Source organism: Pezoporus occidentalis, unplaced genomic scaffold (assembly GCF_034315485.1).
Source record: "Pezoporus occidentalis ecotype Australia unplaced genomic scaffold, CSIRO_AGI_Poc_V1 ctg3, whole genome shotgun sequence".
Taxonomy (NCBI): domain Eukaryota; kingdom Metazoa; phylum Chordata; class Aves; order Psittaciformes; family Psittacidae; genus Pezoporus; species Pezoporus occidentalis.
In genome coordinates, this window is record NW_026914940.1 from 224974 (window position 1) to 238999 (window position 14026).

The 14026-nt window shown below is 51.1% G+C and overlaps 1 protein-coding gene across 2 annotated transcripts in view; it reads left to right on the top strand.

The window, feature by feature from the left end:
• Positions 1–14026, top strand: part of ZC3H3 (zinc finger CCCH-type containing 3) — a 155872-nt gene that overhangs the window by 128425 nt on the left and 13421 nt on the right. For both annotated transcript variants that reach the window (XM_062626938.1, XM_062626939.1), the window contains exon 10: positions 12467–12639. In XM_062626938.1, the coding sequence (XP_062482922.1) occupies positions 12467–12639 (173 nt within the window). The remainder of the gene's footprint in view (positions 1–12466; positions 12640–14026) is intronic.

Consider the following 14026-nt stretch of genomic DNA (forward strand, 5'->3'; position numbering starts at 1 on the left):
AAGCTGTTTTCCATACGAGCTACAGCACCAAAGGGAGCCATAGAGCTGGAAGCTGCTGAATACCTGGATGTGACGAACAGCAGTCCTGTGCCTTCCCAAAGGGTTCTGGGCAGGGGGAAAAAGAAGGAAACGAATGAGAGGCTGCAGCTTGCAAACATTGTGCTGGTGTTTCCTTAGGAAACGCCTCCCTGGGGTTGTCCATGTTACCGGTGCCTGAGCCGATAGCCCCTGTCCTGGGAACTGCTCAGTTAAATAGATGAGAAGGGAAGGAAAAGGCTTCTGAATCTCTGTTTTGCATCCTAAACCCACAGATATTAATGCTGATTCTGCGCTCTGGCTCTGTGATAGATTAAAACTTGAGCCTTAGATCTTGTGGCTCAGTCTTAGCAGCAAGATCACCCCTCCTCACCAAGCCTCCAGCAACTGAACCTCAGTCTCTGCCTAGTTATCTACCTGGGGGCTTTATGGTCCTCCAGGTCCCAAGGGTCCTCTGGTTTACATCAATTCTTTGAAGTCCTACATAGACTTAATGTGCACCCTGAGTAGACTTGCAGTCTTGTCTGTCAGCTTATGGTACTCTGCATGGCACACAGAGCTTGAAAGAGAGCAGCTTTCCTGGAGCAGGGTATGGTTTTGCTTAGACCTGCTGCTCATGGAGGTTTCTAACTCCCCTGTGATTTCAGCTGCTTTTTACCATGGAGGTTTGATGGGATGAGCGTTTGGATGCATGGATCCATGTGCTGCTCTGGGCTGGAGCCTGAAGGGCTCTTCTCCTTTTCTTCATCCCTGTAGCTCTTGTTTACAGAGGTTCAACCCAGCAAATGAAGCTCAGCACCCATCTCTGTGGTGTCGTCATGCAGTCACCAGGCTGTCCTAGAAACCAAATGCAATGGTGGATGGTGCCTTTTGAAAACAAAACCATCCTTCCAAGGGCCACGGTGATGCTGCGAGGGCTGGAGCAGCTCTGCTCTGGAGCCAGGATGAGAGAGTTGGGCTGGGGCAGCCTGGGGAAGAGAAGGGGAGACCTTAGAGCAGCTCCAGTGCCTAAAGGGACTGCAGGAAACCTGGAGAGGGGCTTTGGACAAGGGCCTGTAGGGCCAGGCCAAGGGGAATGGCTTTAACCTGCCAGAGGGGAGACTGAGATGAGCTCTTAGGCAGAAGCTCTTCCCTGTGAGGGTGCTGAGGCGGTGGCACAGGGTGCCCAGAGAAGCTGGGGCTGCCCCATCCCTGGCAGTGTTCAAGGCCAGGTTGGACACAGGGGCTTGGAGCAAGCTGCTCTAGTGGAAGGGGTCCCTGCCTGTGGCAGTGGTTGCAACTGGATGAGCTTTAAGGTCCCTCCCAACTCAATTCCGTGAATCTTTCCCAAGGAGAACCCACTAAAGTACAAAAACCAGGTGAAAGGAAGGGATAAAAACCAAAAGTGAGAGCTTTAAGCAAAGCAGCAGTGTTGGGAAGCACTAATACATTAGCCTGTGCCTAATTACTTTCTGTGACAGCGTGTGGAGGAGACTGTGTGCAGGAGAAAACACTTCCTGCAAAGGAAAACACAGGCAGCACCACCTCCCTCCAGCACAGCCCCAACCACGCAGGCAGGATCCCTCCAATTATTTCCTCAACTATTCCAATTTAAATGAAAATATCAAAGAGATATTTAGAATATTTATTCTATTAGGGAAAGTGCTTACAGTGTCACTTTTGGAGTGTCAGGGAAGCATTCTCCTCCACATGATGGATAGCAGCCTGTAATTATAGATGGGGAGAAATTGCTGAGCGGGCCATATTTAGCTGGGGGAGAAGAAATCCCAGTGTGGGCCATTAAGGGTTAATTTTATTCTCTAAATAACATAAGGAAAGTGCTGAGTCGGTGCCTTTTGCCTCCAAGTAGAAAGTCCTCAAATGGACCCTGGAGAGTTGATCAGATTCTACTGAATCAAGTGAAAATGTGAACCTGGCTTCATAAAACGATGGCTTGTTAAAGATGCGCCCTCCCTTTCCTTATGAATAATTGAGGGTGGGAGTAAATCTCCTCTTGTTCTGCTTTTTCCCATCCAAGGAATGGGGAGAGCTGTCTGCATGGGGTTTGAACCACAAACTCATGGATAGCAAAGGTGTGTGATACTGGAGTAGCATCCTTGGTGGATAAACTCAGGGCAGTAATAAGGAGTTCAGGTGTTGTGTTGGGCTTTGGCACACTGGGCTCTTCTCCCAGTTGTGTTTTCCTCTTTGTGCTCCCCCAAAGCAACACCATTTCTGGTTTCTATCAGACCTTCATCAAAAATGTCCATTATTATCCATAATTTATGATGTGTCATTGCAGTGTCACCTCTTAAGTACCTTCTAGAATGTCTTGCAGGGTGCTGAGGCCAAGTTGAGCTGGCCTTTGACCCATCCCATGGGCTCTAACTCCCAGCTGTGTGAGCTCTTTGTGCAGATGATGCTGGGACCGACCCGCTCGGGCTTCATAAGGAGCTTGGAATCAAGTGAGAATGTTTTAACTTTGCATTCCCAAGTCCCTTTTTCAGGAATGGAGGCTGTAGAGGATAAAGGTTCCAACCCCCTGCCATAGGCAGGGACGCCTTCCACTAGAGCAGGGTGCTCCAAGCCCCATCCAACCTGGCCTTGAACACTGCCAGGGATGGGGCAGCCACAGCTTCTCTGGGCACCCTGTGCCAGTGCCTTAGCCCCCTCATAGGGAAGAGCTTCTTCCTTATCTCCATCCTGAACTTCCCCTGTTTCAGTTTGTGTTACCCCTAATACTGATCATTTCCAGGAGGGAGCTGGTAGCAGAGCTATGACCTGGATCTCCAGCGTTCTCACCATTTCCTCTCTTGTTTGTTAGGGAGTTTTTCCACCCGGTTTCTCTGCCTTGTGTGTCCTTGTGGACCCACAGCTTCCTAAAGGGAACGGGGGGACCTGCAAGTTCAGCTTGGTGAAGCAGTTGGTGAAATACCTTAGAATCATAGAATGGTTTGTGTTGGAAAGGACCTTAAGGTCAAAGCTCCAAAAGACACGGCTCCAAATAGCTCTGTGGCCCCAGTCATCTCTAAACACAGCACCATGTGTGTCTTAGCTAGAGCCATCAAGTGATGCCCACCACAGAAGTCAACTTGCTCCCTTCCCTCTGGCTCCCTGACCCCATGGTCGTGCTGGGTAAGGCTGGTCCCTGTGGGCTGGTCACCTGCACTGGAGGAAGCTTGAAGAGAGAAGTGGGAAGAGAGGGGGAAATGGGGCTTCTCACAGGTGCTCCTGAGGGGTTTCCAAAGATGTTTTAATGCGCTGAGCTACGGTCAAAGCTCCTCTTTGGTTTCTCATTCTTCCTCCCATATGGGTCCTTGTTTCTGCATCTCAACTTGGGGCATGGGTTCTGGGTGGTTATTTCCCTGCCAAGCCATTCTCCTTGCTGCACCCCCTCTTGGCTCCTGAAATAATACCCAAAGAATATGAATTAATATGAAACAGTAGGAATTCATATGAAATAATATTAAATAATATGAATTAATATGAAATAATGTGAAATAATACTTGGCCCAAAGGAGCTCACTGAGTGATAATGCACATTGAACATCGGGCTGCTGTTGGAATACTTGGATGCCAGCCATGGGCTGAAATCTGTGTGGCTAAGAGCCTGGACCTGGGAATTCCAGCAACCACCTGCATTATTTAACAGACATGTAGATGTGCCACTTGGGGACACGGTTTAGTGGTCATTAGGCCACCATGGTTTAGTGGTGGCCTTGGCATTGCTGGGTTAGTGGTTGGACTTGGTGATCTCTTCAAGGTCTTTTCCAACCTAAATGATCCTGTGATTCTATATCCAGAGATGACCCCAAGGAGCAGATGCCTTGGGATTTGCTTTGCAGGCACAAACCATGACTTACTGGGCATTAAACTGTATTTATAAGACCCATACCTAGGGTAGGGTTTGGTGCTGGTGTCCTCCAGCCCTTACAAGGTGTCAGAGCAAAGGCGAACGCATCATCCTGGTCCCTTCTAACTGCTGCATCTGTGAAATGGGTTTGTATTAACTAAGCTTGTCCCCCATGGTGTGCATTAGCGAGCGTGCCACGTTCAATACCTATCTTCAGATTGTTTCCATCAGCTGCCTTGAAGCCTGTGGGTAAATTGTTCCCCCATGGGAGCTGTTAAGCAGTGGGATGCAGGGAGTTTAAACAACGAGGCTCCTGTGCACAAGGAGATGCGCTGGAATAAATCATGGCTAAGAAGGGGCTCCAGTGTTTGCCAGCATCACCTCCCTCCCAGGGACCTCACCCAGCACAACCTGCCTCATCCCTGATGGTGAAGCTTGATGCCATCACACCACAGATGCTTGTGGTGGACCTGCCCATCAGCCTCCTGAAATCCATCATTCCTGATGAGTTTCTTGGCCATCGTCCTTTCACCAGAGCTCTGATTTGCGCCTTATCCATGTGAAGTATTGGCAAAGCTCGTGTTAGCAAGGGCAGGTGTGGTTAGAGCCTGCTGCCCGAGGAAGTGTGGCTTCCTTGGGGAAAATCCTTTTCTCCCCTCAGGTAGGATGTGGTGTTTGCACAGTGGCAGCTGCTTGGGGTTTCTGCAGGAAGCTCCAATGTGGGGACTTCTTCTTAGCTGCTGCCTTGTTCTCGTTTGTGTTTCTCTGGGCTGGTGATGCGTCAGGTTGGTTGTTTTCTCCTTTTCTGGTGGAAGTGTAGCAGGTTCCCCCCAGAAACTCACTTCATGGGTCCGATGCGTTCAATTTAAAGCAGCTTCTTCAGGCAAAGCCACATGAGCTGGGTTAGCAGCTCACAGTTAAATGTCTTTTGGGCTTATCCAGTGCACGATGGAGAGTAACAGCTGAGGGTCCTTGTTCCCCTTCATCTGTTGTCACAGGGAGGTGAAGATCAATGTGAATCATCATTTAGTGAATCCCAGACCGGTTGGGTTGAAGGGACCTTAAAGCTCATCCGGCTTCAACCCCTGCCATGGGCAGGGACACCTTCCACTAGAGCAGGGTGCTCCAAGCCCCTGTGTCCAGCCTGGCCTTGAACACTGCCAGGGATGGGGCAGCCACAGCTTCTCTGGGCACCCGGTGCCAGGGCCTCAGCACCCTCACAGGGAAGAGCTTCTTCCTTATATCCAGTGTAAACCATCCCTCTCTCAGTTTAGAACCATTCCCCCTTGTCCTGTCACTAGAGGACATTGTAAGAAGTCTCTGTCTTTGTTATCAGCCCCTTTTAAGTATTGAAAGGCTGCAAGCGGGGCACTCCAGAGAACAGGAAGAGGAGAAAGGTTTGCATGATTTTGCTGCTCATGTAACTTACCATCTCAGTGATGACTACAGGCTGGGCAGAGAGTGGATGGAGCAGCCCTGGGGAGAAGGACTTGGGGTGTTGGGAGAGGGGAAGCTCCCCATAACCCGGCTTCAGTGTGTGCTTGAGCCCAGACACCCCCCCTCCCCCCCACCCCGTGTGCTGGGCTGCACCCCCAGAGAGTGAGCAGCAGCTCAGGGAGGGGATCCTGCCCCTCTGCTGCATGAAGGGGAGACCTGAGAGCAGCTCCAGTGCCTAAAGGGGCTCCAGGAAACCTGGAGAGGGGCTTTGGACAAGGGCCTGTAGGGACAGGACAAGGGGAGTGGCTTTAACCTGCCAGAGGGGAGACTGAGATGAGCTCTTAGGCAGAAGCTCTTCCCTGTGAGGGTGCTGAGGCGCTGGCACAGGGTGCCCAGAGAAGCTGTGGCTGCCCCATCCCTGGCAGTGTTGAAGGCCAGGTTGGACACAGGGGCTTGGAGCACCCTGCTCTAGTGGAAGGTGTCCCTGCCTGTGGCAGGGGTGGGAGCTGGATGAGCTTTGAGGTCCCTCCCAACCCAAACCATTCCATGGTTCCTGCTGCAGACTTGTCTGGGTGGCACTGGAGAGAACTCCTGTGGGGCAGCTGCTTCTCTGCGCTAAGGCATTTTGTGACTTACCTTCTCCCCTCATTCAGAAACAGCTGATGGAGAGCACTGTCTTTGATGGCTCTTTTATAGTCCACTGCAGCTGTATGAAAATCAACTACAAAAGCAACTTTATGTTGTTTAATTTTGGCTCTGGTTGACAGATGTTCTCTGGGTGCTGGAGTTGCCTGCTTGGTTTCATTTGCTTTTCCTATAGCGCACAGCAGAAATGTTCACTCAACAAACTGATTAGTAAGTAAAATCTTTATTTAAAACCCAAAATATAAAGTAGGGCTGGTAATGGGTCTGCTCATGAGATGGTGACCAGGCTGGATTGGAACAGGCTAAAACCTCTCCAGGTGCATCCTTTTGGCTTGCTTGGGACATTGAGTCCTTGTGCAGCTCCTCTGGGCAATGCTGGCTGTGCTGCTGGTGGTGATAAATCTTGGTGCTGGTGATGGAAGCTTTTGATTGACAACACTTAGTAGCCTGCAGAAGAACCAGGTTTCTTCCATTCCCAATCCTACCCATTTAGAATCATAGAATGGTGAAAATCTGTGTGGTTTTCCACTTGCCTCTTATTTACCATAATCTGTAATGGCATAATGAGGGTTCTTATTGCTACTTTAAGTGTAGTATCTCTAGCAGCATTTAGATGGAACATTAAAGATGGTGCTTATCAGGGCAAACTTAAACTGCTTAATATCCTTGGCTAGTTGATAATAGTGCCTAGATAAACACTGGTCTGTGATTTTCCCTCTTGTACTTCAGTATCTTCATAGAAGGAGGTGCATCACAAAACAGGGAGTTCAGGGGAAGATCAGTTGCTGAATCATGGCTGTAAACTGCGAATATACTGATGAAGCAGAGTCCTTGATTTCAACCCGAGTGTCTGTAGATGAACGTGAAGAAGAGCAGGTTTTGTCTTTGCTTCCCCTACTGGAATCTCCTTTCCTTCCTATCTGTTCCATTGTTGGATGATTGCTGCATCCCATGAACAGTGGGTGATGCCTTCCTTGAGGCACCTAGAACCACACTCGTGGTGAATTCCCTGTCATCCCTGATGCAGATGACACTGTAAGGGATGTCTGGTGGATGTCTGGCTTGCTCTATCCTCAGCAGTGATGATTTGGGGTTGATAATTGCAGTCAATGTGATACTGGCTCCATCTTGGTTTTGGGATGTGATGGATGAGATTGGGATGGTTTCTGATGGAAATGGGGTTCCTTAACAAAGCAGTGCAGGGAATGATTGAATACTGTAGACATTGCCATGCAATGGTGAACGCTGACCTTCTGGATGGCTGCATCCAAATAGCTATAGTCAATGGGTCAGTGTCTGAGTAGAAACCAGTAACAAGTGGTGACCCTCAAGGGTCTAGTGGAGGGTGTCCCTGCCTATGGCAGGGGGTTGGAACTGGGTGAGCTTTAAGGTCCCTTCCAACCCAAACCATTGTGTGATTTGATGATCCCTCATGTCTGTGGCTTTGCTTTTGTGGTGGCTCAGCTGGTCCTGGATGCTTTGGGGTTGGAGTAGGGCTGAGTTGCTCAGTGTCCCTGGCTGCTGCTCCTCCCTCCTCTTGCCTTGCCTTGTTTCTTTCATTTATATCTTGGCTTAACTCTCTACAAGCATTGTCAGAGCTGTGTGACTCTCGTCCAGGCTGACCCAGGACACAGACCTGGATCCAGAAAACCAGACCTGGAAAATCCAGCCTGTGGCCACTGACACTCTGGCCACACATCCATGAGCACTGCGGAGGTGCAATGCTCTTGGACATCATTTTGCTATGTGGGAAGTTCCAATTACAGAGGAATAACATGCCCAGAGCAGGGAGAAAGATGAGAGGAAAGAGTGGATGGCAACTCAGAGGAATCTGGCAAGAGGTGGTGGAGAAAGGATGTGAAAGAGGGTCCCATCTCTTAGTGCATTTCTATTTGGGCTGGAGTATGCAGAGAGAAGGGATGCTGCAGGGACAAGGCTTTTCCTCGTCCGCTTCAATCTCTCTCAGCTATTTTGCTGCTTCTTAAAGATGATGATCCCACTGAGTTTAGAAACAACATCCCATTCTGTATCCAGCTCCAGAGGTACTTTAGCTCAAATGCTGTTTTATTGCCTTCAAAAACCAAGGGAGAGGATTCACGGCTCTGTGGTAGGTCCTAGAGAGCATTTAGTATACCAAATCCTAGAGGACATTTGGAGAACACCATTAGAAATCATTACTTCCCTGCAAGCTTTTTGCTAGGGCACCAAACTCCATTTTGAGAGCAGAAGCCTGTTTTGGATCAGATTCCTTAGGATAACATCTGAGCTGAATGTGTCCATCATTATTGCACAGGCTGGATGATGTCTGGATGTTTTGTCCTCCAGGTTTTAGCAACAGGGAGCTGGAATATCCCTTGTAAGGCTGTTTCCATCTGCACCCAATTATAAGAAAGCCATCAGGAAAAAGCTATTTCCTGCCTGTCAGATCAGAGCAGCATCAGGAAACAGCTCGGCCACCTCCAGCAATAGCTTCCCAACAGCCACTTACCACTGAGACGTGGTGGGTAGAGGGATGTTAAACCAGGCTGACATCAATCCGGTCAGTTAATCCTGATGCTTGGAGATGGGACCACCTGCAAAAGCTCTGGTGAACAATGTGGATGTGCAGAGAGCTTTAAAAACACAGAAAGCACTTAAGTGCTTGAGAGCTTGAGCTTGTCCCCAACATAAGAAGGACATGGAGCTGCTGGAGCAAGTCCAGAGGAGGCCACGAGGATGCCCAGGGGCTGGAGCACCTCCTGTATGGAGACAGGCTGAGAACATTGGGGCTGTTCAGCCTGGAGAAGAGAAGCTGTGTGGAGACCTCAGAGCAGCTTCCAGTGTCTGAAGGGGGCTACAAGGCTGCTGGAGAGGGACTCTTCATCAGGGACTGCAGTGATAGGACAAGGGGTGATGGGTTCAAAGTGAAACAGGGGAAGTTCAGGTTGGAGGTAAAGAGGAAGTTCTTTACTGTGAGGGTGCTGAGGCGCTGGCACAGGGTGCCCAGAGAAGCTGTGGCTGCCCCATCCCTGGCAGTGTTCAAAGCCAGTTTGGGGGGTGCTTAGAGCACCCTGCTCTAGTGGAAGGTGACCCTGCCTGTGGCAGGGGTTGGAACTGGATGATCTTAAGGTCCCTTCCAACCCAACCCATTCCATGATTCTGTGTCTCATCTCCATCATGGTGTATGGAGAGATGTGCATGGGCCCAAAGAGATGGGAGGATGCTCCAGCACTTTCCCATCTCTTATCCACCTGCTGGTCCCTTGGCACAAGTGTTAGGAAACCCAACAATCGAGCAGGGGATGAGACAAGCCTGGAGACACTTGAGAAGTTCAACCTGGACAAACGGCTGGTGGAGCAGAGCCGGGAATGCTGGCTTGGATGAGACCTCTCATTCCCCTCCTGTAAGGTCAGTGGGTGGTTGTTGGTCGGCCCAGTAACCCAGCTTCGCCTTCCTCCCGCCCTCCTCTGCCTCCTGCCAAGCTGGTTCATGGAAAATGTTCATTAACGTCGTTCCTGGGACCTTCTACCAGCTGCCTCCTCCTTTGCCAGCTCCATGCTAAAGAAGGCAGCGCCCTGCAAGCCTCCTCCTCCTTGTCTTGCTCCATGTGTGTGTCAGGGCCCCTTGGGCCATTTAAGGCTTTGTGGGTCGTTGACAGCACCTTGACTTTCACCCAAAGCTGCCTTGGCAGCCAGGATGAAGTCCCAGCCACAGGGGCTTCCCGCTGGGCACCATCCCAGCGCTGGGCACTGCTGCTGGTCAGGCTGTGGGAAAAGCCCAGGGTAGGGAGATGGGGATGAGCACAGCAGCAGTGGGATGATGGTGTCCTCATCAGCACCCAATGGAGCCAAGGGGGTTTCTCCTTATGGCTTCTTAGGGGTGCTGTGGGGTTTCTGTTGTCTTGTTGGGAGGGACCAGGGGCTTTTTCTCTCTTCTTATGGTCCAACCTATGGGCTGGCAGAGGTCCCGTGGGGTGTAATTTACCACCCCAACAGGTGGAAGGGATCAGATGGCCTCAGCTATGGTCCTGCCCGCTGTCCCACAGCCCCACTCGGCTTCACCCTGGCTGACACACGGCAGCAAAGAGCCTTAACAGCAACCCAACCCCATCGTGTTTGCTCTGGCATGCAGGGCAGGAGCAGCAGACCTGCTGTAAATAAACAGGAAGGGCTTTTCCAGCCACTGGGGCCAGCAGGGAGGTGATCCCAGCTTCACCATCCCAGCCCTGAAGCAGTGGTGATGGACGGGAGAAGGGCAGGGCGCTGGGAATGGTGTGGAAAAACCATTAAGAAACCTGAGCTGGGGACACGGCCCTGGGATTAGTGGGACATGGTTTGTTGTCTTTATGAAGTATCTTATTGCTGTGGAGCCAATAAACGTGGTCTGGTGCAGTGATTGACTTGGAGATGGGTGCTGGTGAGAGCATTGGGAAGGTGGTGCATCCTGATCCCGGTGTCGAGCCAGGACCACGGCACCATCCTCTCCACAGGGACTTGTAACTGGTCTCTTGGGAAGAAACAGCCACATCTCTTGGCTTTTCTCCCAAAATAGCATCATTCCTTGGTGCAGCAGCATCAGTGCTGGCTGCAAGGTTGATGCATCCATGTGGCCAGGGCTTTTTTCCTGCTCTTCTCCTCAGAACTAAATGATGTTTAAGGTCCCTTCCAGCCCAAACCATTCCATCATTTTATGTTTCTATGAAACGTAGGATTTGGGAGTAATGGCAGAGCTTGGGCACTGTTTAAAATCATAGAATCATCACAGAACTAAAGTAGAGACACCACTACTTTCGGGTTGCCTGTTGTCTTGTATACTTGCTATTGCAGCTCCTTCAAATAGAGGGGAAAAGTCATAGGAAATGGGGTTTTTAATGACTTTTCAGTGGAAAAGCAGTGCTGTCACTGCACCGTCCCCCCCGTCGAGCCAACATCCGTGTGTCCATCTGGATCCCCAGCCCTCCTGCTGCTCAGCACCATCCCCAACCTCCAGCAGACAAGCTCCTTGCTCCCATGCTGGCTGCGGTGCCCGGCCCCGGGCAGCAGAGCTGTTGAACCCTGCTGCCCTTTCCAGGAGAGAGCTTCCATGGCTCAGCGGGGCTGCTGCCTCATCCCAAAGGTCAGCACAAGGAGCTGCTCCCATGCTCCCAAAGTTGAGTTGCTTTAAAAGGGCAGGAGCTCACCTCCATCCCGTATCATCAGGAGGAGGCATTTATATAAACAGGCAAGCATGGTGATGCTAAAACGCTCACAACCAGGTTGGACGGGGCTTGAAGCAAGCTGCTCTAGTGGAAAGTGTCCCTGCCCGTGGCAGGGAATTGGAACTGGATGAGCTTTAAGGCCCCTTCCAACCCAAACCATTCTGTGATGCTATGAGTTGTGTTGTTTTCACCCAAACCCGTGCAAAATTGGAGCATCCCTATAGCAAGGAGGTTTGCAGTGTGGGCATCCCAGAGTGGAAGGACGCATTTGGGGAAAAGGCAGGCTCCATCCTTGGTTGAGGAGAAGGTCAACAGGGGGTTGTGACCTTATCATTGTGCCATGTGTGCTGGATTGCATCTTGCCATGGGTGTCACAGTGTGCTGCATGACTGTGGTCCCTGCAAAAGCCAAGCTGAACGGGATGAATGGGAGCATCCTGGGTGGGCGTGGGTTTCCCCTGAGCAAGGCTTCTATGACCTGCACCCACCCTGCATCCCTTGGGATACGCTGGGACAAGCTTTGTGGACTGACGTTGTTGCTGTCACGGTGTTGAGAACCATCAGAGATGAGACAGGCAGCTCTTTCTCTCTCTCCCTCTGGCCAACATTCCCAACCACCCAGATGGAAATCACACCTGGAAGTGTCTCCTCTGCCCTTCCTGCATCTCTTCCTGCCTTGCCTGTTTCCAAAAGGTGCCATTTCCCAGCAGAAAGCTTTGTGTGGGGGAAGGTTATGGAACACTTCTGGCATCTCCCTCCCACTGGCACAGCTGAATGCCCAGCTGATAGCACAGACACACTGTTAGGGGTGAACATCTTGATGCCAGTCCCATGCCATGGCCCCACTAAGCTTCCTTGGAAAGGAGAGCATCAACCAAGCTCATTTCCAAGCCCTGAGCCAGAGCAGGTTGAGCACCAGCCCTTGATCCAGGCAGCGATCCCAAAAGAAGTCCTATAAAGGATGTGCTTTGTTCCTGCTCTTCCCTGAGTCCCAGGCATGCCTGGGACAAGAAAACCCTGTGTCCTCTCCAAAACAGCTTCTCCAGCCTCTTTGGCATCTCCTAGCATCACCTCCTTGAGGGTAGATTGTTGCTCTTAAGACTTTGATGGTTTGGGTCCATAAAATCAGGCACTTGAAAACACCGTATTTGGAGGAGCATCTTACTTTTATCACTGTCTTGGCATGCAACAGTGATTTGATAGAGAGAAGGAAGCACCAACGCGTCCTTCTCTTCCTTCAGCAGCGTGTTGGTGCCACCTGAAGAAGCCCAGTTTGGGAACCCATGCTCCCTGCAGGGCTTCCCTTGCCTTTCCCAACGTTGTCCTCTTTTTCCCTTGCAGTGCAAGAAGAAGCACACCTTGGTTTGCCCTGACTTTGCCAAGAACGGGCTTTGCCCCAAGGGTGCCCGGTGCAAGCTGCTGCACCCACAGAAGAGACGTCACCCAAGAGGAGAAGATGGGGACCGCAGTGCCCCCCCCTCCAAGTGGAGACAGGTCTCAAAGGAGACAGGCAGGTAGGAAAGAGCAGAAGAAACTCATTTTGCTGCTCTTAAAACCATTTTCTTCCCAGCCTGCTCCAGATGTTTCCTCTTCCAAGTGTGTATTTGTCCGTGTGCTGGTGTGGTTTGAGATGTTACTCATGTGGGTCACTGGGGTGGCCTCTTGACCGTGGGCAATAGGGTTGGGCAGGATCCGTGCTTGAAGGGGGGAGGTCTCCATCCAAAGGAAAAAAGAGGATAGCTTGTATCTGATGTGTATCTTCCCAAACCCTTGGAAATGGGCTTCCAGGCATCTCTGAGGCTTTTCTAGACCTTTCTTCTGGGAGATGGAGGAGCCCTGGTGGAAACTCCACTGCTTAAAGTGGGTATAGCTTATCCATAGCTCTATGGGAGACGGGAAACCATCAGCCCTTGCTCTCATCTCCATGGCAAAGAGCAAAGCTGAGCCCTCAGTATGGCATGGAGGGGCTCACCATCAGGGCTGGACTCACTGCCTGGAGAAGCAGAGATGGGGATGGGTAGGGAGATACAATAGGCTTTGTAAAACCATTTGATGCTGGGGAGGGGGTTGGTCCTTGGTTAATCCTTGGAAGCTCTCTGAGCTCTCTCTGATGCTTTTGGGTGCTGGGATGGAGCCACAGGCTGAGGATGGACACATTGGTCCTTATCCTCACAGGGAGACTGAACTTCCTGAGCTTGGCACATCCTTGTCTTCCTCTGCCCTTCCTGCAGAACAACTGCCTCCAGTGTAACGAAAATGGAAGCTAAGTTGAAATTTGGTTTTAAAAGCCAAAATCCAGAAGTCCTGGTTCGTGGGAGGAGAAAATACCAGTTTGGGTGCTCGGCTCCTCCATGTCTCTTTGCAGGTGCATGTGGGGTGAAGGTGGGATGGAAATGGAGAGACCTGGGAGCTGGGCTGGGCTGGTCCGTGCTCTTGCCCAGTCCTGGCCCTCCATTGTAAGGTAGCAGAGGGGGATGAGTATTCATTTGGCTCTTCAAGCTTATCCTGGTTTACAGAAGAGTCTTGGAATATCCCCCAGCTCAGGTCCCTGGTGTGAACAAGGTGTAGAATAGCTCCTTACTCTTCTTAGGTAGGGAGGCACCTTCCTCCTGTCCCAGGGCCAGCTCCTGGAAGCCTCCACTTGGAAGGGAGCACATCCAAGCTTGGAAGCTGCTCTGGAGGGATTTTGCCTCTATGACCCCATCACTGGAGATGTAGAAGGAGCTGAAGAATCTCTTAGCTGGGCTTGGTGCAGGACAGCAGGGTTGGACATGAGCCAAGCCCAGTGGGGCATCTCCAAGCATCCCTGCTCCCTACAGTATCCCATCTCCCTTGTTTAGTTCTCACTCAGCTCAGACAGCACCCAAACAGGAGCCCAGCATCTCCAGGAGCATCTGAGGA